Source organism: Benincasa hispida, unplaced genomic scaffold (genome assembly GCF_009727055.1).
Source record: "Benincasa hispida cultivar B227 unplaced genomic scaffold, ASM972705v1 Contig55, whole genome shotgun sequence".
Taxonomy (NCBI): domain Eukaryota; kingdom Viridiplantae; phylum Streptophyta; class Magnoliopsida; order Cucurbitales; family Cucurbitaceae; genus Benincasa; species Benincasa hispida.
In genome coordinates this window covers 200,104-214,148 of record NW_024064917.1, presented here as the reverse complement: position 1 = coordinate 214,148, position 14,045 = coordinate 200,104, and the positions used below count along the sequence as shown (strand labels likewise).

Sequence of the window (14,045 nt, the reverse complement as noted above, 5' to 3'; positions counted from 1 at the left end):
TATATTTATATATTAGTATATTATATTTTCTCCATGTTCATTGTGTTCCGTTGTGCTCTTCAATTTCATAATACATTATCAGCACGAGCTCATGTTCCTTCCATTGCTAAATATAGGTAGGTCGATTTTTTTCTCTTCATTATAATTAATAAATTAAATGTTATTTTGCATATTTAGTATATATTAAATTTCTAATACAAATACAATATTTTGTGATAATGTTGCCATGACAAATCTTACAAAATTAGAATTGGCAGCCCTCGCAATAATTATTTGTCATGGGTGTTCGATGCCAAAATTCACCTAGATGCTATGAACTTGGGAGAAACAATTAAATTAGGAAATATGACACCCAGTTAGGACAAAGCAAAAGCTATAATTTTTCTTCGTCATCATCTCCACAAGAGAATAAAAACAGAGTATCTTACAATAAAATATCCTCATATCTTGTGGAAAAAATTGGAAGAAATGTATGATCGTCAAAAAATAGTTATTCTTCATAAAGCTCGTTATGAGTGGATGCATCTAAGGCTACAAGATTTTAAATCAGTAAGTAATTACAATTCCACATTATTTAAAATCAGTTCAAAATTGCTATTATGCAGAGAGAAAATTACTTGATATGTTAGAGAAGACATTTTCTATATTTCATGTCTCGAGTATGCTCCTGCAGAAACAATATCGAGAGAAATGTTTTAAACAATACTCTAAACTAATTTCATGACTTCTCGTGACCGAGCAAAATAACGAGTTATTGATGAAGAACCACAAATCTCGACCAACTAGAACAACATCATTCCTTGAAGTGAATGCTATCGATGTTAATAATCGTGGTCAAGGTCGTGGGCGTGGGCGTGGTCATGGTCGAGGTCGTGACCATGGTAAAGGAAGAAATAATTATTATTTTTGTGGTGGTCGTTCTAATCATTCAAATTTCAAAATAACAACATAAAATGATGATCAGAAAGAAAAGCTCCACAAGATAAGAGTTCAAAGGTAAATAAATGCTTCTAATGCGGAATGACTAGGCATTGGCCACGTACCTGTCGTACGTCAAAACACTTAGTTGACCTCTATCAAGCCTCCCTGAAAGGTAAAAGAGAAAAATGTGAAAGCAAATTTTGGATACCAAGATAATGACATATTTGACCCATCTCATATGATAAATTTGGATGTAGCGGACTTCTTTGAATCTCCCAAAGAGAAGATTGGCATAGTTTATGGAACTTCAAGTGTTTCTTTTGACTTTATCTAGACTTAACGTTGTTGTTTTCTTTTATTTATCTTCATATTTTTTTTTAGTAACTTTTGTATATTTTAAGTGTTGTCTTTCTTATTGTAATTATTTTCTTTTAATGAAAAAACATGGATGATTTTCATATGTTGGGTGATTAAAAAATGAGCAAAGAAGATCTATGTCTAGCGGACAGTACACCGATACACACAATACTTACAAATAAAAAATATTTTTCCAAATTGACAATGTTGAAAGCAAAAGTAAATACAATATTAGGTTCTACAAACTTGATCGAAGGTTTTGGAAAAGCAAATATTATTTTACCTAGAGGAACAAAATTTAAAATTGACAATGCATTGTTCTCTAGTCAATCAAAGAGAAATTTTCTAAGGTTTAAAGATAGTGTTGCAATGGTTATCATATTGAGACTAATAGTAAGATTAATGTAGAATATCTATATATTATCTCTACTATCTCAAATGAAAAACGTATATCGGAAAAGTTGCATGCTTTATCTTCTGGATTCTATTATACTCATATACGAGTAATTGAAAAATATGCAACAATGAACCTAAATTTCATGAATTCAGATATATTTGCTATTTGGCCTGATAGATTGGGTCATCCAGGGTCTATAATGATGAGAATAATTATTCAAAATTCAAATGAACATCCATTGAAGTAATCTAATGAATTATCATGTGATGTTTGCTCTCAAGGTAAATTAATAATTAGACCATCACCAACTAAAGTGGGAACTGAATCACCTGCATTTTTAGAAGGAATTCATGGTGATATATGTGGACCTATTAACCCACCGAGTGGACCGTTTAGATATTTTTTGGTATTAATAGATGCATCAAGTAGATGGTTACACGTGTGCTTATTATTAAGTTGAAATCTTGCATTTGCAAGATTACTTGCTCAAATAATTAAGTTAAGAGCACAATTTCTTGATTATACAGTTAAGACCATTCATCTTGATAATGCTGGTGAATTTACATTCCAAGCTTTTGATAATTATTTTATGTCAATTGGGATAAATTTTGAATATCCTGTAGCTCATGTTCATACAGAAAATGGTTTAGCATAATCATTTCTAAGACATTTGCAATTAATTGCCAGACCATTACTGATGAGAGCTAAGCTTCCTTCATTTGTATAAGGACATGTTATTTTGCATTAGTGTCACTTCTATGTATTAGGAGAGTAGCTTATCGTAAGTACTCGCCATTATACTTAGCTTATGGTCATGAACCAAATATTTTCCATTTGAGAATTTTTGGATGTTTCCAATTGCTCCACCACAACGCACTAAGATGGGTCCTTAAAGGAGGTTAGGAATATATGTTGGATATGATTCCCCATCAATTATTAAATATCTTAAACCCCTAACGGGTGATGTATTTACTACACAATTTGCTGATTGTTATTTTAATGAGACAAATTTTTCAACATTAGGGGGAGGAATTAAGAAATTGGAAAAAGAAATTATATGGAATACATCATTATTGTCTCATTTAGATCCTCATACAGATCAATGAGAACTTGAAGTTCAGAAAATAATTCATTTGCTAAATATAGCAAATCAATTACCATATGCATTTATAGATGCAAAGAAAGTAACTAAGTTACATATACAGTTATAAATGTTCTAGAAAAAATTAATACCCAACACAACAAGTTGTCACTAATGAGTCTGAAACATCCCAGAAGTGTGGTAGACCAGTGGGTTCCAAAGATAAAAATCCTTGAAAACGAATATTAACTTATAGTAAAAAAGACTTGATTGAGGATGTAAATACCCATGAAGAAATCCTCGACATGGCTAATGAGGAAGGTGAAATACCTAAAGATAATAATGAGATTTTAATAAACTATGTCATGTAGTTATTGACAACATTTTTGCGTATAATGTTGCTTTTGATATTATATCTAAAAATAAGGATCCTGAACCAAAATATGTTAAAGAATATCAACATAGAAAAGATTGGCTTCAATGAAAAGAACCAATTGAGGCAGAATTAAACTCACTTTCAAAATGGCAGGTTTTTGGACCAGTAGTTCAAATACCAAAAGATGTCAAACCTATGGGATATAAATGGGTATTTGTGAGAAAAAGAAATGAATAATGAAATCACAAGATACAAAGCAAGATTAGTTGCACAAGGTTTTTCACAAAGACTTGATATTGATTTTGAGGAGACATATTCTCCAATGGTGGATGCAATTACACTAAGATATTTAATTGGTCTAACTGTATATGAAAGTCTGGATATGCATCTTATGGATGTAGTTACAACATATTTATATGGATCTCTTGATAATGATATTTATATGAGAATCTCATAAGGATTTAACGTAACATATACACCAAATTCTTGGGAATTGTATTCAATAAAGTTACAGAGATCACTATATGGATTAAAACAATCAGAATGGATGTGGTACAATTGCCTGAGTGGATATTTATTGAAATAACGATATCAAAATAATCCAATATGTCCATGTGTTTTTATAAAGAAATCACAATCAGAACTGTATATGTTGATGACTTGAATATAATTGGAACTCCTTAAGAGCTTTCAAAGACAATGGAATATCTTAAGAAAGAATTTGAGATGAAAGATCTCGAAAAATAAATTTTTGTCTTGGTTTGTAAAATTGAGCATTTAGCATATGAAATATTTATTCATCAGTCAACTTATACAGGAAGAATTTTGAAAAAAAAAAAATTATATGGACAAACCACATCCATTAAATATTCCAATGGAAGTCCGTTCATTAGATATAAAGAAAGATAAATTTCGACCTCGAGACGATAATGAAGAACTTCTTGGTCCTGAAGTACCATATCTTAGTACAATTGGTGCAATTATATATCTTGTTAATAATACAATATCAAATATTGCATTTTCAGTAAATTTATTAGTTAAATATAGTTCTTCTCCTACAAAAAGATATTGAAACGAAATTAAGTATATACTCCGTTATCTCCGAGGAACAATCGATATGGATTTGTTTTAGTCATATAAATCAAATTTGACCTAGTTGGTTATGCAGATTCTTGATATTTATCTGATCCACACAAAGCTATATCTCAAACAGATTATCTGTTCGCATATGGAGGAACTGTTATATCAAGAAAGTGAAAGTCGTTTCGTTTAGTACGAGATCGCTTCACACCTCGCGGTGATGATCGGTGAAACAGATCATAACAGCCACTTCCTCAAATCATGCTAAAATTCTTGCAATTTACGGGGCTAGTCGAGAATGTGTATGGCTAAAATCAATGACTCGGCACATTCGTGAAACATATGGTTTGTCTTCTAATAAAATTCTTTCAACAATATTATACGAAGACAACCTAGCTTGTATAACCCAAAAAGGAGGATATATTAAAAGGATAGAACAAAACATATTTCACCGAAACTTTTCTACACTCATGATTTTGAAGAAAATGGTGACATCATTGTACAACAAATTTGTTCGCAGGATAACCTGACAGACTTATTTACAAAAGCATTATCAACTGCAACTTTTGAAAAATTGGTGCACAACATTGGAATGTGGTGACTCAAAGATCTTAAGTGATGTTTTTATGAGGGGAGTAAATATATTGTATTCTTTTAGGAGTATATATTAGATGAAATATGTACCATTTTTCCTTCACTAGGGTTTTTTTTCCATTGAATTTTTCTTAGTAAAGTTTTATTGAGACATATTTCATATATATATGGACATCTAAGGAGGAGTATTATAAATATTATAAAAATAAATAGATGACCATTACTTAATGTCATAAAAGCCATGTGTCAATCTTCATGTTGTCCATGTGTCTTGTAGTTATTCATATTTGGTACTCATGTAAGACCACATCCTCCTTGTCACTTTGTCTATAAAGAGTGGCATTTGATGGATCTTAAATCACATGCATCAGTGAAAAATCTACTTCAAATTTTCATAATTATTTTATTTTATTATTATATTTATATATTATTATATTATATTTTCTCTGAACGCTCACCAATTTCACAAAAATTTCAATGTAATTCAAATTGATTGTATGCAATCAATAATCTCTATAGACGTGAAAGATTTGAGTTCTCAGCCCTCAGTGTTAAAAAAACATTTTTTATTAAATATTTAATATATATATATATAATAAATAATAAATAAATAGCAGCGCTTGCCTCCAAGTCCAGGCTCCAGCAATCACATCCTCTCCGGCACTCCTCAAGTGGCTCCCATCTCGCCAAAATTAGTATAAAAATAAAATAATTTATAATAAACTCTCCTCTCTCCATTTTATTTTTTTTTTAAGATTCTGTAGAGAGAAAATTAATTATAAGACAAATGCATAGGACGAACTTTTTTTTTTTTCTTAAAGAACATCTGACAGCTACTTTTCCTTTAAATTTAAAACAACGATAAGTACTTGATAATTTTTAATAAATTTTAAATCATATTGAATTTGAATCATATTGGGATGTTAACTTGAGTTGAGTTTGGAGTTTTTAGTCTAATTCAATATTTGGTTTACCAATTTTATCAGTGTTTAGTATTGAGTTTATAAATTTATTGAAAGATTTTATCTTTCCTTCTTACTCTCTCCTTACATCTAATGTTTCCAATGATCCTACCTGTTGGCTGCTATCGACAACTTAACCAACTCATGACCACCTCCGACACCCAACTCTAACAACTAATATCGCCTAACTCTATAACCACCTCATATGACGTGACCTTCAACGACTACTTCCAGCAAAGACCACCACTGACAATCATCTCCAACGACCACCTCTGAAGTCCAACTTTGCACAACTACCACCTCCAATGGCCAATTTCGATAATTACCTCTGTGACCAACTCCGATCACCCAACTTCATTGATCATCTCCAATAACTAATTTTAATAACTAACTCAACTAATCATATATATATATATATATATATATAAGGGAAAACTTGAAAATTTTGATTGATAAAACTGCTTTTGAATACAAAACTGAAATTATTAATTCATAGTGTTTAGCAGTCGTCTTGTAAAGTAATAATTTACATTAATAATAACACTTTGAGAATATAGTCAAACCAACAAACTTATGCATAAAAACACTTTTGAAAAAAATGTAACCAAACATATTTTTATTTTTATTTTGTGCATATTACAGTCATGTATTCCGCTAATGTAAAATTACATTGTAAATTTGTTGTTCGTATGGAACAAGACTATTTTGTCCACCTCGAGTATAATAGTTACACGTAAAAAAATTGTAAAATATATGTGAAGATTTTAAATCATATCTCAATTGAGTATTAAAATTTTGGAGAAATATATGTACCATTGAAATGCCAAAACAAGAGTTAAGCAAATAAAAATAACTAAAAAAATCCTACTTTTTTAGATTACCCAAAATTGTATCAGCTGACTTAACTCAACTCTGTGCCAAACTAATCAGAAATTAGATATCACCTACAAAAACGAAATGAAACCTATTTTACTTTTGCAAAATTACTTTTTTGTCTCTATAGTGCTAAACCTTCAACTTGGTAAATGAATGGTAATTTTTTAAAATATATATATATATATATAGTGTATTCTAAAATTCTAAATTAAATTAGAAAATTTGTTCAATAACCACCAAATATTGTGGCCCAAATTCAATTAACAAAACACTCTAAATCAATCTAAAACAAAATAAAAGCAAAAAAACAAACCATAAATTACATTAACATAACTACAAATAAAGCTAATAAAAATATCAAACTCAACGTTAAAATGCTTAATAAAAGGGGTAATGCTAAAAAATGACCCATTTAAGTTTTTCTTTGATTGAAGGATCCATTTGAAGAAAAAAAAAATTATTTTTTTAGAAGTTACAATTTTATTGTTATTGTTTTAAAATTATTCAAAAAAATTCTTCTTTCCTCTCATTAATTCTCATCCCATCAAATAAAAAATGTGAATGTTGCTGAATCAACTTATATCTCTTCTTTTTTCAAAAAAAAAAAAAAAACCTGATTTAAGTAAATTATCTTCCATTTTAGACCAAGTTTGAAAGTTTTTGGTTGATTTATATGATAGGAGCTTTTTAAATATACAGTATTTAAAAATATTTATATTTTATAGCAAAAACTTTCAAGAATATACTTTTAAAACTTGTTACTATATATATTTTTTTAGATTTTTTCTATTTATAAGGATTTTTTTAAAAAAAAATATTTATTTATATTGTAATAAATGAGTGAGGGCATAAAAATAATTTCCATATAGGTTTTTTCACGGTCACATCACATTCATTAAGAAGTGCTCCCAAAAAAAAGTAGATTGTTTCTAGAGGAGTTTTTTTTTCCCCCCAAAACATAGGTGTGGATTTGGTTGTTAATCCAAATGATGTTTTCAAATTCATAGAGTTTTACAAATTTGTGTATGATACAAAATTTAAATTTTATTTTTATATGTTACCTAAAAAGAGGTATTTGCTTGATTTCTGATAGACATAAGGGCATTTTTGCTACAATTAATAATGAAAAAATTGGTTGGAGTGAACCCAAAGCGTACCATCGATATTGTCTTCGCCATGTTGCCAGTAATTTCAATACAAAATACAAATCAAAGTAATTAAAAAATTTGGTGTTTAAGGCCGGAAATCAACACCAAAGGCGTAAGTTCATTCGGTGCATGAAAGAATTGAAACAATTGCACCCTAAATATCTTAATTTTTTTCAAATATTGACTTGGAAAAATGGACACAGTCACATGATGGTGGGTACCGCTATGGGTGGATGACAAGCAGTTGAATGCATGAACGGTGTTTTTAAAGATGCTAGAATGTTACCAATTACTTCTTTGGTTAGGCTAACGTTCTATCGCACAATATTGTATTTTGAACACCGGAGACAAGAAATCAATGAAACACTCGATCAATGAAACACTCGATCATGGGGACATATAAAGAGAATATGCCCTAAAAAAACTGAAGAGGTGGGAAAAACGAGCATCAGCACATACGGTGACATCCATTGACAGGGAAAATCAAACTTTCGAAGTACAAACTGGCATAAGTATGATTTCTCCCTATAAAGGACAGCACACCCAAGTTTTGAGCTTGAAAGAAGGGACATGTTCTTGCAATAAGTGGCAATCATTCAAGATTTCATGCTCTCATGTAATTGCAGTTTGTAATTACATGCGTATGACATACCTACCACTTATTGATGAATGCTACAAATTGTCCAATTTCAAGTGTTGTTATGAAGGCCGCTTCCATCCAATTCAACACCTAGATTATTGGCCAAAATTATCGTTTACAGAAGTTCGTCCAAATGCGGACTTACTAAGAGAACAAGGTCGGCCAAGAAGTACATGCATTCATAATTAAATGGATTGGAGATAAGCAAGCCAAAAAATGCGATATACAATTTGCAAAAGAGAAGGACATAACATACGCACTTGTCCACAACATACACTGGGTGCTTCGTCGTCTTCGGGTCATTAGATATATATTTTTTTTACTTGTATATTTTATATACTTGTATTCTTTATGTACTTATATTTTTTATGTAATTGTATATTTTATGTATTTGTATTCTTTATGTATTTATATTTTTCATGTAATTGTATATTTTATGTATTTGTATTCTTTATGTATTTATATTTTTCATGTAATTGTATATTTTATGTATTTGTATTCTTTATGTATCTATATTTTTCATGTAATTGTATATTTTATGTACTTGTATTCTTTATATACTTATAATTTTCATGTAATTGTATATTTTATGTACTTGTATTCTTTATGTACTTATAATGAATTTATGTAATAAATTTATTTTATGTAATTGTATTTTTTTATGTACTTTTTATGTATCTTTTATGTCATAGATTTATTATATAATTTAATTTGAACTTTTTAGGTAATGGAGTCTGGTTCTTCTAATCCTGTACAATTGTACCAACAAAATACGCATCGTTCACAGACAGTATGAGATAATTCTTCCACTGTAGTATTGAGTTGTCGGAGAAGGGAGGCAACTGCACAACATACTATCCTATTTGATCACCGCATTATTCCATATGTTCAGCAGGTAGGTATTCTTGGGTTGCACAAATTGGTTCCATCCAACTTGATTGGCACCTTATTACTGCTCTAGTTAAGCGCTGGAGACCAAAAACCCACACATTTCACCTGCCTTGTAGGGAATGTATGATTACGCTGCAAGATGTTGCCATACAATTTGGGTTACGAGTGGACGGGCAACCATTGACAGGTTCACTACAGTATGACTGGAAGAACGTTTGTGAAGAGCTCTTAAGCGTTCTACTAGAGGATCTGAAGGAATCAAGATTGAGCATCCCTTGGTTGACGTCCCAGTTTCCAGAATTACCTCCTGATGTCGACGACATTAGCGTACGTAGGTACGCACGAGCATATATCCTGCAGCTTATTGGAGGATTTTTATTTGCTGACAAGTCAAATACTCTGGTGCATCTCATGTTCTTCCAACTATTGTTTGATTTCGAGCACGCTGGTACGTATTCGTGGGGTGGTGCATGTCTTGCATGGTTGTATAGAGAACTTTGTCGGGCTTCCAATGCACAAGCGTTGGAAATAGCAGGGCCACTGATACTATTACAAGTATGGGCTTATGATTGATTTCCAATTATAGCACCACAAGTCCAACTACAGGCCCCAGATCATCGTCCACTTAGTGCCAGGTATTATTTCATTTATATATTTATTTTGTTACCATTTTATGTAAGAATATAAATTAATTGTATTTTTTATAATTTTAGATGGAATGGTGTATTAGCTGCCTCTAAACAGTTAACAAATATGTTGCTCGTGTACAAAAAAATATTCAACATGCTGATGCAGGTAGTAAATATATATATAAATGAATATTTAAAATATTTTATATGTATACTTATTATTATTATTATTATTTTTTTTTGTCAGGTTATTTGGATGCCATACACACAGATTTGGTCATCCTTACCTGATTATTGTCGTGATGGTGAAGATATTTGGTTGACCGGCATCATCCAGATCGTGTGTTGAGACAGTTCGATCTGCGACAAACGATACCTTCGTTGTTCTATACATTTCCCGCACTACACCAGATCAATTTGAGAGATAAGCACGACAAAAGACTGACATCGAATCCATGTGGAATATTTATCCTACTAGCATGGACGACATGATCGTTGTGCGCAGGGAGAATTAACAAATGGGCTAGCTGTATCAGACGACTACTTTCTATGGTACAATTCGATCACGAGGCGATTTATCACACCTGACGGCGCTTACTATTACTGCATGGTAAGAGATTTAAAATCAGATATTTTCCATATATATGATATGAATATTGTTTAATATTTATTTTTTTATTGTACAGAATAATTTTATCGGCGATGTTCAACAATATTCAGTGTAGAACAACTTACCAGAATCGGATACAATGTGTCAACAAACATTGGTCAACGTAGAAGGTATTATTCAACAAACAAGATGACTCAATATTGCTGACACCGATCGAAGACATATTCGTCGTAGACGACAGCGACAATAGGGTGAACCTAATTTAGAGGGACATGAAGACAATCCCATGAGGGTAAGGGCCAGGGGGTCGTTTTTAAATCCCACATTGTATCATTTTCAAATTGTAAATTAAAGAACTAATTGTAAATATTCTTTAATATCAAGGTATTTTTTTTTTAATATGAGTGCAAGATGTTTTCATTGTAGATTGAATATATAATTAAGTTTAATAATGAAGGAATTGGTAGACCAATTCCTAAAGTTTTAATATTGTTGTACATCTACAATTAAAAAAAAAATAGTCAACAAACTTTAAAAAAAAAAAGGGAAAAATTATAAGCAAATCGTGGACCGAGTCCACGAGTTTGCTTGACTGATCAACCAGTCAGCCGACGTGGTGTTGATGGGATTAAACAGTACTCGTGTACTGCCACATGGAAATCGTGTACCTGGTACACGATTCCATTACCCTAATTTTGTCAATAATTTTCCAAAACACCTATTCTTAGAAAATATTTCCTTCCAACCCTATTTTTGTCATTATTTATTAAAAAATATTATTTTAAAAAATCAAAAATAAGAAATGAGAAAAACGGAGAGAAATGACAAAAAATGAAGAGGGAAAAAAACGCACATAAGATAAAATAATATAAAAACAATAAAATTCTATCATATGATTTTTTTTTTTAAAAAAAAAGGAAAATATCAACTTATACCCCACTTTGAGAATTGTATCAGTTTAAATCATAAACTAAGGATTGCATCAATTTAAACTTTAAATTTTGAGGTTGTATCAATTTAAACCCTGAACTTTGATTTATATCAATTTAAACCATGAACTTTCATAAATGTATCAATTTAAATCCTAAACTTTCATAAGTATATCAATTTAAATCTTGAACTTTCATAAATATATCGATTTAAACCCTGAACATTCATAAGCATATCTACATAAGACATGATGGAGGATCTAAGTTATTACAATTATAAAAGTTCAAGGTTTAAATTGATACATTTATGAAAATTCAGGGTTTAAATTGATAAAATTATTAGTTTTGAGTTTAAATGGATACAATCCCAAAGTTTAGGGTTTAAATTAATATAATTGTTAGTTTGAAGTTTAAATTGATACAATATAAATTGATATTTGTCCTATAAAAAATGACACCTGACAAATGTCACCATCATTTTTGTCAATTAACTTTCTTAAATTGATTATTCGTAAATATTTTTCTTATATTTTATTATTTGTTTTAAAACCCTATTTTTCATTTCTAAAAGACTAAAACATATATATGATGGCATTATTCATAAGTTTTGTTCAAAAATTAAAAACTTAGGTCTTTCTTTGGTAATCATTACATTATTTATTTTTTATTTTTGAAAACAAAATCTATTTCCTTACGATTTCTTTGAATGATTTGCATTTTTCTTAAATACAATGATTGAATTCTTAGTCAATTTCAAATAAATAAATAAAAGCTACTTTTTTAGTTTTCAAAATTTGACTTGATTTTTTAAATAATTGGTAAAAAGAAGATAATAAAGAAAGAAATTTAGAGGTGGAAGTAGTGTATATATGCTTCATTTTCATATAAAAAAAAACTAAAAAAAAAACTAAAAATCAAATTGTTAGTAAAGAGGTAATTAGTTATTTAACGGATGTAAGAGTTGCCCTTTTTAGTTTTAAAAATTTTGATTAAAAAAAATGTGATTAGAAAATAAATAAATTCAAAGGTAAAAATAATGTTGTTTTTCTTCTTCTTTTGAAATGAAAAAGAAAGTAATGTTTAGTTGTAATTTTTAAATACCAAATAATTATTAAAAGGTTCTTAATTATTTATTTTCAAACCTCATCCCCTAAAGTACATTTTGTCCTTAATCTAACAATTAATTAAAATTTAAAATTCGAAGTGATGATTTGGCTTTTATTTGTTCTTTGTGTTTCAAAAATTTTATGATATGACTTAAAAAGATCTCTAGTTCACTTACGAAAAGATCAGTAGAGTAAGAGAATTATGAACGATGTTTATAAAGTGAGAATAAAAAATCAATAAAGTAAATAATATGCCTAAGTATACAATGGTTTAAAAAACCAAACCAAATTTTGAGGATTAAAAAAATAATTTTCAAAAAGTTGTTTTTATTTTTTGAATTTACTAAAAATTCAACCATTCTACTTAATAAAAATGCAAAGGTAAAAAATATGACTAAAATAGACTTAATTTTTTAAAAAAAAAACAAAAATCAAATGATTATTAAACGTACCCTTGATTTCTTAAATTGTGGGTCCACGATTAAACAATTCCAAGTCAATTAATGGGTGAAATTGAGAGGAAGTTAATTTAATAATAAGAAAGAATATGACAAAAAAAAATGTGTATATAAAATTCTAGATTTCTAGATTTTCTTTTTTCAAAAAAAAAAAAAATGTGACGAAGAAATGTGTGTATAAGAATCCTCACAAATAGAACCCGCTATCTACTCCTCCATCTCCCTACTTCCTAAACCACTCTCTATTTTCTCTCTCTCTCTCAAATTTTCTCAATAATCTCTCCAATGGCTGCCGCTGCTGTGATGACTGAGCCGACAAGAAACTTACCGGCGACATATCCAATCGAATTTCTGTTTGACCTTGACATGGTTCTGTCCGGAGCCGATGATTTCGGTTGCTGCCAGATCAGTGCTACCGATTCACTTGTGGCGGATTTACCGATAGTGGTGGCCGATGTTTGTGCCGTTTGTTTGGAGGATTTCCTGCCAGATGAGGCCGGAAAACAAATCCCCTGCGGACATGTGTACCATGAATCTTGTATCTCCTCTTGGCTTACCGTCGCCGATTGTTGCCCTCTCTGCCGGTGCCATGTCGCCGGCCAACCGCCGGATTCGACTTTGATCCGACGGTAGAGGTTTTTTTTTTTCCTTTTCTTTTTTTTAGATCTCCTTTTTTCCCTTTTTGTTGGTGAGGTTTGTTCGACGAACGAGTTATTAATGGTTGTTAATTATTGATTACGACTCTTCGCCAACTATGGAATTAGCTGTAAATTGAACAGAACTCTCCGCTAAAATAAATTTAGTTCAACTGATATCAATTAGATGTATTTGTATGATTTTAAAATGTGTCTAATATAATTTGACTGATCTCTGAACTTAGATTTTTAAATTTTCATTTCTATATTTTCAATTATATACCTATTGTCATTGACAATTTTCTTTTTAAATTTTTTTATGAACACAAGTCTATTTTTTAAAATATAAAATTAT

The 14,045-nt window shown here is 30.1% G+C and overlaps 1 protein-coding gene across 1 annotated transcript; it reads left to right on the top strand.

Moving 5' to 3' along the window:
- The first annotated feature begins 13,340 nt into the window (after window positions 1–13,340).
- Window positions 13,341–13,688, top strand: LOC120069704 (E3 ubiquitin-protein ligase RNF181-like). The gene has a single exon (XM_039021494.1). The coding sequence runs from the start codon at window positions 13,341–13,343 to the stop codon at window positions 13,686–13,688; it is 348 nt and encodes a 115-aa protein (XP_038877422.1).
- The last annotated feature ends 357 nt before the right edge of the window (window positions 13,689–14,045 follow it).

Coding starts and splice junctions, on each gene's coding strand:
- LOC120069704 (XM_039021494.1), top strand. CDS start 13,341: ATGGCTGCCGCTGCTGTGATGACTGAGCCGACAAGAAACTTACCGGCG.